Source organism: Musca domestica, unplaced genomic scaffold (assembly GCF_030504385.1).
Source record: "Musca domestica strain aabys unplaced genomic scaffold, Musca_domestica.polishedcontigs.V.1.1 57, whole genome shotgun sequence".
NCBI lineage: Eukaryota > Metazoa > Arthropoda > Insecta > Diptera > Muscidae > Musca > Musca domestica.
In genome coordinates, this window is record NW_026712358.1 from 4,903,850 (window position 1) to 4,916,053 (window position 12,204).

The 12,204-nt window shown below is 33.0% G+C and overlaps 1 protein-coding gene across 1 annotated transcript; it reads right to left on the reverse strand.

The window, feature by feature from the left end:
- Window positions 1–1,924: 1,924 nt before the first annotated feature.
- On the reverse strand, window positions 1,925–4,063 carry LOC131805493 (GATA zinc finger domain-containing protein 4-like). The gene is made up of 2 exons (XM_059128692.1): window positions 3,859–4,063; window positions 1,925–3,302 (listed from the first exon to the last, which is right to left on the reverse strand). Coding segments are annotated over exons 1-2 (1,350 nt in total). The 5' UTR covers window positions 3,860–4,063; the 3' UTR covers window positions 1,925–1,953.
- Window positions 4,064–12,204: the final 8,141 nt, after the last annotated feature.

A 12,204-nucleotide genomic window follows, 5' to 3' on the forward strand; every position in this document is an offset into this window, starting at 1 on the left:
TCTTGTAAATTTTCATCAGCTGAATGAATTGTAATCATTGATACATCATCATCATCCTCAATATTATTTATTATTCTCAATTCTGAATTATTCTCCGAATTTTGTACCTTATCTGAAATGGTATCATCTTCATTATCTTTCTCAATTCTACTTAGAAAATCTGCCACCTTGTTTTCCTTGCCTTTTATGTATTCTATATTAAAATCGTATTCTCCTAATTTCAAAAACCATCGCTGGTGCCTGGGTGACATGTCTTTCCCTCTATATTTTGTGTGTAAAAATCTGATGGGTTGGTGATCCGTAAGTATTTTAAATTTTCGACCATAGAGGTATGGTCTCAAATAATTAACGCTCCATAATATTGCTAGAAATTCTTTGTCCGTTGCCGAATAATTTCTTTCGTGATTGTTAAGCGTTCTTGATGCAAAACAAATTGGATGTCCCTCCTGTGACAGGACAGCACCGATTGCGTAATTCGACGCATCTGTAGTTAATGTAAATTGTCTTTCATAATTTGGGTATCTTAAAATTGGATGAGAGCTAATTAAAGATTTTAATTTTTCAAAAGCTTCTATGTATGTAGGGTCCCTTAAATTTATTTTACACCTTTCTTTAAGTATTTTGTTATTGGCTGTGCGACTTTAGCATAATCTCTCACAAATTTTCTATAATATCCCGTTAACCCCAGGAAACTTTTGATTTGTTTTTCTGTTTTAGGTAAATCTAATTCTTGAATAACCTTAATTTTATTGGGGTTTGGTTTTAGTCCTTCCTTTGTCAGAATATGCCCCAAAAATTCTGTCTCTCTTTTCATGAAATTACATTTGTCGATTTGTATTTTTAAATTTGCCCGTTCCAATACCGTGAAAATGTCCGTTATGGCTTTAACGTGTTCCTTAAGAGAAGTACTAAAAATAAGTATATCGTCCAGATAAACTACACATGTTTTATTAATGAAATCTCTTAGTGTTTCATTCATTAATCGTTGGAATGTCGCTGGGGCATTTTTTAACCCAAACGGCATTCTTATGAATTCATATAATCCGTGAGGTGTCACAAAAGCTGTTTTCTCTCTGTCCTGTTCTCTTATTAGAATTTGATGGTATCCCTTGGCTAGATCCAAGGTAGTAAAATATTGTGCTCGTCCTAGTTTATCTAAAATTGAATCTATGTTCGGTAGTGGATATTTATCATCGATCGTCACTTCATTAAGCTTCCTATAATCTACCACTAATCTATATTTACGCTCTCCAGAATTATCTATTTTCTTGGGTACTACTATTAATGGGCTTGAATATCTTGAACAACTTTTCCTAATTATGCCCTGTTCCTCCATTTCCCTGATCTGTCGTCGTACTTCTTCTTCATGTTGTGGCGGATATCTGTATAATTTGGAATTTATCTGTTCATTTGTTGTCGTTCTTATTTCATGTTTTATTGTCATTGTACTTGTCAATTGGTCCCCTTCTTTAAAAAATATTTTGTCGAATCTTCTTAAAATTCTCGTAACTTCTAAATGCTCCTCTGCATTTAAATGATTCAACTGAATTCTGTCCAAGTCAACTTCCAGTTTTTCCAATGAACATATTTCCAAATCCTTATATGGATTAATTAAAAATTTTGTAATCTTGTTATTAAATGTTATGTGTCCGTCTATTAAATTTATCATCGTGTTAAAATGGTTTAGTAAATCAACTCCTATAATAAAATTGTACTTTCTTCCTTTTAACTCTTGCATTTTCCACTTAATTTTTGTATAATTTGGTAAGTTAAATTCCATAGGTGCGTCAGTTATAACTTCAAATTTAATTATGTCCTTCCTAGTTATGGTGCTAAATTCTATAGGTTGTTTTAGTAAAACTCGTTCAAAATCTTTTACCTTACTGTCAATCAGGCTTAAGTTTGCGCCTGTATCAATCAAAGCTTTATATTTCCTTTTATTAATCGTAATGGTTATGGTAGGTAAACAATCGGAGGTTGTTTCCGAAAAAAATTATTTTGTCTTTGGTCTTGTCCGTTATCCTGATGTAAATTTGGTTCAGAGTTTCCTACTACTCGATAATTATCTACTTCTATATTGTCTATTTCCATAGGTTCCTGCTGGTCTTGCCTAGGTTGATTCAAGCGATTTTGGCTGAAATTTGGCCTAGGGTTTCCTACCTGTTGCTGAAACCTTCTGAAATTTCCCGACATATTATTATAGTTACTTTGTTGGACTCTATACTGTCCTGAATGATTAAAATTTCCATTTTGATTCCTATTATTATAGTTATTATTATAACTGTTATTTTGTTGGACTCTATACTGTCCTGAATGATTAAAGTTTCTATTCCTATTATAGTTATCGTTATTATTATTATTATAGGTTTTATTATTATCATTATTATTTCGTTCTTGTCTAATATCCGACCTAAAATTATTTTGTCCTAACCAATTCCGTTGATTATATCCCTGGTTATTACTGTTAATCTGCGGATTAAAATTATTCCTATTTTGCGACCGATTTTGTCTAAATGTTACGTCGTCTTTAGTCCTAAACTTCCTATATTCTGGCCTAATGCATGTGTCTTCAAATCTCCTTCTTGTCAATATTTTTAATATATCATTAATGTTTCTTTCTTCGTAAATTTTGTCTAACAGTGTACCTTGTGTCATTTCCTTAACTGTATTTACTAAAAGACTGTCCACGTTTGATAAGTCAATATAGTGGTCATTTCGGTAATAAACTATTAACTCATCTGCCTTATATTTTAGATTCTGCAACTCTATTATTAATTCACTTACCGAATTTACTTTTAAGTTGGCTATCATCCTATATATATTGTGTGGTTCCACGTTCGGTCTATACCTTAGTTTTAAAGTCTCTTTGATTAGTTGCCAGTTGTCCGGTGTGGGTATGTTTATTATGACGTCTTTAGCTTGTCCCTGGATTATTTTATAGAATATTGTTCTTATGGCCTCCTTCTTAATATTTTCATCTTGTATAGTTGACAGCAAGTATTCAGTGCTACTAAAAAAGCTGTTCACCGTTACTTCTCCGGTGCCGGTGAAAATGGGTAGATGATTTATCGTTTTTAAAATGTTGTCTTTTGCATTATTTGATTGTGTATCATATAACACCGGGTTACGCTGTTGTTGTTGTAGTTCTTGTGTTTGCTGTTGCAATTCTAGATATGCTTGGCGTAACCGTTCCAATTGTTGATCCTTTCTGGCTAGTTCTTCTGCCACATTTACGGATGCGATGTGAGCTTGTTCCTCCATTCTTCTTCGTTTGTCGAAGACTTTTTGCCTTTGCGAATACACTTTTAAAAGAAAAAAAAAAAAGGATTGACTTCCTTTATCTAGTGGTGTCCACTTAACTTAAATGTTCACTGCACTATTGTTTATTTTAGTGGTGTTCAATTTTTTGAATTATTCACTGCACTATTGTTTATTTTAGTGGTGTTCAATTTTTTTGAATTATTCACTGCACTATTGTTTATTTTAGTGGTGTTTAATTTTTTGAATTATTCACTGCACTATTGTTTATTTTATAATCCTGGAGGGTCCCGTAGGATTCGCAGAATTTATTTAATTATTTATAATTTAGGTACGTTTCACTGGATCCTTTTTAATTCCTAAAGGATCCTACCGACTGCGCCAATTAGATAACCTGATTAATTATGTTTATTAAAAAAAAAAATTGTTTTCTTTTTTTTTTTCTTTCTTTTATTTATTTATTCGTCGACTTGCGACTAAGAGGATGGAACTAAGACTAACTTTTACATTTTTAATTTACTTATTCTACAGGTATTATTTGTTAATTAATTATTGCAGTGTTAGCATAAGTTTATTTTAAATGAAATTTGATTAACACACTTTTGTAAATAATTGTATACTCAGCTCCAGACAGTTTTAACTGGAAAAATAAAATAAAGTCAAACTAAAGAATGTCAAATTCACTTATGCTTACAGTGCAATAATTGTACACGTTTTATTGGCTAATTGTTTCCAAGAACTTATCAATTTTATCAGGGGTAGTATGATTATACGTAACTCGCGCCACCCAAGAATGGTTGCAAAATGAGGTTCCTCGCTTCATTTTCAGCGCACAAGAACCACCAAAATCTCCGGATACCAATCCATTGGACTATTGTGTCTGGAGTATTTTGGAAAGCAACGGTACTAAAAAATACCAAAGTGTCGATCGCCTCAAGCAAGCGCTTTGCCGGGAATGGGCCAACATACCGCATAGCAACATTCGGGCAGCGTGTGACGGTTTCATTGGCCGTTTGAAGGCCATAATTCGTGTCAAAGGTGACCAATTGGAACAAATCTGAACTTTTTCTAAAATTTGATGCTATTTCCGACATATTTTGCTTTCATTCAATAAAATTTAAAAAAATTTAAAAAATATGGCGTTTGACTTTGTTTCAGTTTTTTATCTCACCCTGTATATCTTTAACTGATTTCGGGTTAATTGTACACCAAATGGCCAATATCAATTCAAAATGACCTGGATTTTGGTACATCCAATCGAATTCCGTCCAGAAGCAAGTACATTAAACTTGGAGAAAATCGGTTCAGATATAGCTATAGCTCCCAAATATATGTTTCATCCGATTATGTGTTTAAGTCTCTTCGTAATATGCATTTTACAACTATGATATTTGGCACCAGATATCTTATAGAGCTCGGAAATACACTTGCCAAATTTTATCGAGATCGGCTAAGATTTAGATATAGCTCCCTTAATCCGGTTTCAGGTTTATTGCTAATATCAGTCCAAATGGAGTGAATTTCGGGACGTACGTTTCCATTTGGTGGAACTCGGCTCGATATATATTTTTTAACAAAATCCTTCTCGAAGTGATATCATGCACTCTATAGCATTGTTTTTTGGTACAAAAGATATTCGATTCAGAATTGGATATATTATTTCCCCCTAAAACCAAATTATAACTGCTCTAAAGCCAAAGGTTGATAGGTAGTATGATCTACTTCAAAATAAATCTTTTGTTACGGGAGCTCTACTAAATATGCCTATCATAGAGACGACCCCGCCTGACTTTTGACTTTTCCTTACTGTTTTGTTTTTGTCTTCTAAAAAAGACATATGGATCATTTAATATTTCTGAGCATCGATTTGAAAATTTTCTATTTTTTCATCGTCAATTTTGGAATAGACCTTCTAGTTTTCTATAATGACAACTTGTAGGTTTTTTCAAAGGCAAAATTTGTCCATTGGATTTTCCGCCATTTGAAATAGCTAAATTTCCATGCTTTGCTTCCATTTACTTTACATCTGTTTCTCATTCATAACAAAAAAAAAGCGGCTTAACAAATCTCCTATCCATCTTATCATCTCTTCTCTGCATCTATCAAAGTGACTTTTTTACGTATTCTTAAAGATGACAGTTGTCAATCCGCCACAGCTAACCACCAAAGCGAAGTATTATTAACTGAAACACTGTTGACAATGACGAAATGCGGTTGCAAAGAAATGACTGCTCTCGTATCCACTTGAAGCAGGGATGGCTGATGATTATGATGATGGTCATGTTGACGTTGATGATCCGCCCCGGTGACGTTAAAGCGCAGTAATCCATCCTAGCTAAACAGCAGTCGCTGAATGTTGAAGTGTCCAACTGTCTAGTTTACCGCCAACCAAGGGTGTTGCCTGTCATTTTATTGGGGGATTTTTATTGTTTTTATTGTTGGTTTGACAAACGTGATTTTTATTTCTTCTTCCATGGAATGCCGCCCTGGTATGCCATGAATTTGAGACAATCGTGCCTGCCAGCGTGTTCAGTAAATCTTCATTTCCATTCGGGGGAATTCAAATTGAAACAATGGATTCCGGGAAGTCTATGACTGTTGTGTAATACCTGTAATGTGGCTTAAGAGAAAAATGTGAAGATGTACTTAGTTCAGAGCTAAGCAAAATAATGTAAAGATATTGTTTAAGAGAAAATTAAAATTGTATTTTTATTATATTTTACAATTTGTTATTTTTGTTATTTCAGTAATTTATAAAGAATTAAATCCCATTAAAATAGATAGCCATCGATTAGTTAGTTGTTTAAGAAAATGGCCGCTTGTCTTGGAATACCTTCTTACTCAGCTTTGCCTTTGTTCATATTTCTCTCGAGGGAGTCTCTCTATATCTCTCTCTTTCACATTGGTCACTACGAGATAGTTGAATTGTAATAAATACCGGATTAACTAATCTCAACACGCGAACTTTAAAAGAAAAATGAGATCTTCTGCCGTTCTTTTTGTGGATAGAGAATTGAAAAAGACTTTCAGAAGCTTTGCTATGAATACCTTGAACACCTTCTAAAGTTATTTTATGAACGGAAGAGCTTCTTAAATTCTTCCAGGGACAGATGATCTTCCAAAGCTTGTCTAAGGGCATGAAATCGTAAAAAAGGCCTTCGGTATTTAATATAATCCTTGAGGCTCTTTATACCCTACAACACTATGTGTTGGGGGTATTATAAGTTTGATTGGGCCATAAATTATGTAACACCTCGAAATATTGGTTTCCCATATAGGAAAGTATATATGGATCTTCCTAGCTCGCCGAGCTGAGTCGATCTAGCTATGTATGTCCGTCCGTCCGTCTGTCCGTCTGTCCATGTTAATTTGTAATCACTCTACAGGTCGCAATTATGGCCCGATCCTAACGAAATTTAGGGGGGGAAATTGGGGTTAGGGTCAGAATAGAACCCTATTTCTTTTGGAGATGATCGTCAAATGTTTAGGGGTTGAAATGGACCAAATACTGAAAAACTGTCGGATTTTGCAGTAGCTATACAGGTCGCAATTATAGACCAATCGACGCGGAATTTCGCATGTAGCTAGAGTTTAGGGCGGGGAAGAAGCCTACCAATTTGGGTGGTCATCGGATAATATTTAGCGGGTAAAATAGACCATATATTTTTTGTTGAAAAAATTCAAAATTTTTCATTAAACCGCGAATATTTTAAATCCCGGCGAAATCACAAGGCCATGACAAGGTTACTTCTGATCTTTACATTGATATTAACATCCAACAAAACGGATATATAGCAAAATATGTGCGATATATATGTTTATCAAAGAAGATATGCTTGAAATATCTCATATATGTCGAGAACGGCTGAATTGATTTCGACAGTTCTCATTAATTCAGAATGGCCTCTTGGCAGGAAGCAAAAAACGTCTAAAAAAATCGCATAGAAATATCTCTCTAAAGATGAAAATATTGATTTTGTAACATTTTCTCATATTTTTTCAATTTTGTCATATTTTTGGCATATTTTCATTTTGAATTAAACATTTGGTAATATTTCTACAGCTAACAAAACTAAGTAGTTAGGATATCAGGATATCATATACAGATCGCATTTATGGCCCGATTCTTACGAAATTTGGCATGGGGATAAGATGAGGGTCAGAATAGAAGCCTACTCTTTTTGGAGATGATCGCCATATATTTAGGGGTTGAAATGGACCAAAAAACTGCAAAATTGTCAGCAGGTCGTAATTATGGGGGTTACCGGACATTGCAAAAGCCAAGCAATTTTGGATGGCCATCCAAAAATATTCAATTTGTAAAGGAGTTTGCCAACTTTGTAGACAAAATACGAAAATGTCCATTCCAGTGACATTTTGGAGAATTGACAAATACAGGAAAGACGCACTTCTGACTATTTCGTTAACGCTGATTTCGTTGAAGGATATAGTCAAATGTCTGTATCTCATACAGATGCGTTTCAGTCAAAAACCAATAATGAATGTTAATCTTTTGCCACTTCTGAGAGATTATAGGTCTTTGGGAAATATTGGTTCCAGATCTAGGAAGACCATTTACTTGCAACATCTACCAATAAATTGGAAATTAGCAAATTAGTTTAAGTTGCTATTATTCGAAAATCAGAGAACGAAACTTGATGGTTTTCTTTTATTATTTGTCACAACATCTTGTGCAATTCTTTCGAGTATCTCGCCTATATAAACTGTATTGTTTATTATAGTGTTGTAGGGTATTCAACGGTCGACCCCGCTCGACTGTAGCCTTTGCTTACTTGTTTTAGATATAAAGATCTATTATGAAATTTCTTTTGAGCTCTTTTATAGACAAAGCCCCTTCTGATGCTTTTTTTATATACCGTACATCTTCATCTAATTTTTTAGAAATATGTAATAAACTGTCAAAAGCTCTTCGAGATTTAGGGAGCCTTCTAATGCTCTCTGAGAGCCTTCATCGACAGAAAAGCTCCTCTTCCAAAGCTCTTCTATAAGTCGAGGATCTTTCGGAGCTCTTCTATGGGTAAATGATTTTTCGAAGCACTTATAGAGTAAGTGTACCAGTAGTCGTCACTTTTAGGATTTTCGCGTTTTTAATCGCTCATCATTCTGAGTGGAACTTTTCAATTATTACAAAGTTAATTTATTCAGATTCGAAATTTTGTATAGTTTTTGCAATAATAAATAAAGTTTTAATAACTTTTTATTAAATTGCCTAAGTTCGGCATGTCCCAGTAGTCGGCACTTTTATTTATTTTTTTTTTTTACTTCAAATATATTGTCAGCTATCTTTGTGTAAAATTTCGCTAAGAAAAGATGATTTATTCTAATAAAAATTAAATTTTTGTCTGTGAAGGTCCTCAATAACCCATATTCTTAAGAAAAGTACAATAAAGACGTCGAATCAGTTTAACTAAACAAAAATATTATATTTTAATGAATTAATTTATTATTATTATTATTATTATTATTATTAATTATTCTTACAAAAAAATGGTATGCCGACTATTGAAACATGCTATACCGACAATTAGCAAGTGGTGCAAAAAGTCATTGTTAGGCAAATTTGTAGTTTTATTAAAACAATGACTTTTTGCACCACTTGCTAATTGTCGGTATAGCATGTTTCAATAGTCGGCATACCATTTTTTTGTAAGAATAATTAATAATAATAATAATAAATTAATTCATTAAAATATAATATTTTTGTTTAGTTAAACTGATTCGACGTCTTTATTGTACTTTTCTTAAGAATATGGGTTATTGAGGACCTTCACAGACAAAAATTTAATTTTTATTAGAATAAATCATCTTTTCTTAGCGAAATTTTACACAAAGATAGCTGACAATATATTTGAAGTAAAAAAAATAAATAAAAAGTGCCGACTACTGGGACATGCCGAACTTAGGCACACTTACCCTATATACTTATATATATATGGAAGACCTACTAGAACTCTACTCTGGATAAACGAAGTTTTGAAGCTCTTTTGTATTCGAAGATCTTTTGAAGCCTTTCTTATGGCTTGAAGATATTGTAAAGCTTTTTTGAGTAGAAGATCTTTTAAAGCTTCTCTAGAGAAAGTAGACCCTTTGTATTCCTTTTATGCATAGAATATTTTCTATGTCCAAATATCTTCCATCTATCTTCGTCAAAAGCTCTTCGAAATTTAATTAAATCAAAATCGAATGCTTTCTGAAGGCCATTTTTTGTGGGTTTTTGTGGCTTTATGACTTTTCTATGAAAAAAACGATGTTCTAAAGCTCTTCTGCTATTTTATGGCTTTTAAAGCTCCTCTATTGATAAAATACTTTTGTAGTTCTTTTATGGATAGAATATTTTTTGAAAGCTCTTCTATGGTCAGAAGATCTTCTCAAGTTCATTCTGTACCTCTTCTATGCTAAGAAGGCCTTGTATGTCTAGATAACCTTTTAAAGTTCATATATGGCTGAAAACCACTTCTTTTATATAGATGGATAAACTTCTAAATAGGAGACCTTCAGAACTTCGAAAGCTTTTCTAAAAATAAAAGGAATTTGCACGCAATTCAGAGCTTTTCTATTAATAAAGTTGTTTGGTAGAGACATTTTGGTTGATAGAAAACCTTCTGGATATCTTTGTCTAAAAAAGTCCTTGTAGAGCTCTTTTGCGAATAATTGACCTTTCGAAATGTTGCTCGTCTTTTGAAGGCCTTCTATAATCAAATCTGAAGATCTTAAATGAGTAGACGACTTTCTAAATATCTTCCGAAGCTTATCATTTGTAAAAACTAAAGCTTTTCTACGAATAGAAAACCATTTGAGAAGCATCTATGTCATCTGAAATTCTGAGGTTCCTTTTAAAGTTAGAAGTGGTTTGGAGCTTTTCTGTTAAAACAAATGCTTTCAGAATCTCTTCTAAAGACAGAAGATTTTCTTTAGTTTTTCTTTTAGATGGAAGAAGCAAGTATATAGAATATTATCAGTATCCCTTGCGGATAGAAGATACTCTTAAGTTCTTCCAGAAGTAGAGGCATTCTGAAGTTCTTCTGAAGATCTTATGATGGCATTCTGTTACTAGAAGATTTTTTAGATCCTTTGTCTGGCTTTCAGTGGTCTTCTATGATTTCTATAAGAATGCCTTCTAAAGCTCTACCAGGCGCATTAGGCCTTCCAAAACTCTCATATATTTAAAAAGCCAAGTAAAAAGCTCTTCCTAAAGCTCTACTAGGTCTAGGGTAGAAATACTTATAAAATTATTTTTATGGTAGAAAACCTACGGAAGCTTTCAAACCGATAAAGATCGTTTCAAAGCTCTTCTATGGATAAACAGAAGATCCTCTAAAGCTAAATATAAGAACTTCGGAATCTTATATTATATTACTTCTATAAGAATTCCTTCTAAACCTTTACCATGCATATAAGGCCTTCTAAAGCTTTTCTATATATTTAATAACCATGAAGTTCATGAAATGATAAATACCATCCAATTCTATTCGAATTTTTCAAATCCCAATATTTTCTTTCAAGACAAGATCTGCTGAGAAAATACGATATATCGGTCCACTTTGATTACCATGCAGCTCATAAAAGCGAAATTAACATTCGATTCCATTCAGACTTGGTACATTTCAAGACTTCTATCTAAAAAAAACCCACTCACAACCTCTTCATAAAGTTCTACTATAGGTAGAAAACTTTATAAAGTTATTTTTATGGTAGGGAAACCTTCGGAAGCTTTCCAAGTTTATAAAGACCGTTCGAAAACTCATCTATGTATAAACAGAAGATCCTCAGAAGCTAAAGTAAGAATTTCGGAATTTTATATCCTGAAAGGAGAAAATTCGAGCAATGCAAAAATCGTTTATCAAATAAGTCGGTAACTTGTAAACAAGTCATCAGGCTTAATCTTGATTCGCCACATTTGTAAATTTATGGCCTTGGGAATAATTAAGAAAAAAAAAATCGAAAATGAGTTTTGTAAAGAAACAAGTCTTTAATAACGAGACCAAAAAATACGCATTTATTTGCGGTCTTTTGTTAATTTTTTTTTTTGGTAATCTGCGACTACAGTCGCTTGGGTCAACAACCGAACTGTCTAAAGCGCTGAGAAAGTAATTCTGCAAATGCATTGGTATTGGTATTCAAATGCAAATTATAATGATAATCGGACCGTATGAGTAAGGTAGAGGGATTTCAGGTGGGATTTCTTCAAAATTATCCCAATTTTCAAAATGGACCATACGAGTATTTTTCAATGCAAACGCATTGTCTTGGTATTCAAATGTAAATTATGATAATAATCGTCAACAATTTTTGCGTCAAACAAATTATGAAATCCCTGGGGATATTTTTTTCAAATTTGTCTCATTCCTTAAAACCAAAAAAAGACTGCAATAAAATCAAGAAATTAATGTTCAAATTTACCTTGATATTTTCTTATTTTTCTCATTTGCATTAATGACCAGATCAGTGTAGGTGTGTGGGTATTAAGAACCGTCTTCCACAAATTAAGAAGACCACCTGAAAAAAGAATAAAAGAAACTCAAAAAACAAACTCCACACTCTTTGGTACGGCCAATGAAAATGAAAACGAATCTTGTTTTGCGATGGTGGGCTGTTATTGCTTCTTCTTCACCATCTTTGTTTGACGCTTCTTGTTTTTGTTGTTTTCTTGGGTCCACATTAACATTTGGTTAATGTTGACGTTATTCATTTACACTCGGGACGGCTGTGCTGTGCATTCAGTTCTGAAGATAAAAGTAAATAAATTTAAATTTTCGGTTATTTTGTGGTTTTGTGGCGTTTTAAAGATTTACGTATTTCATTCGATTGTGGTTGTTGTTGGTATTTTGAAGAATTTCGTTGTTGGTCTTCGAAAAACATTAACCTTGAATTTGTGTTAACAAATTTCGTCTAATATCTTTGGGTAAGAAGTTAGGTTGCGTGAGG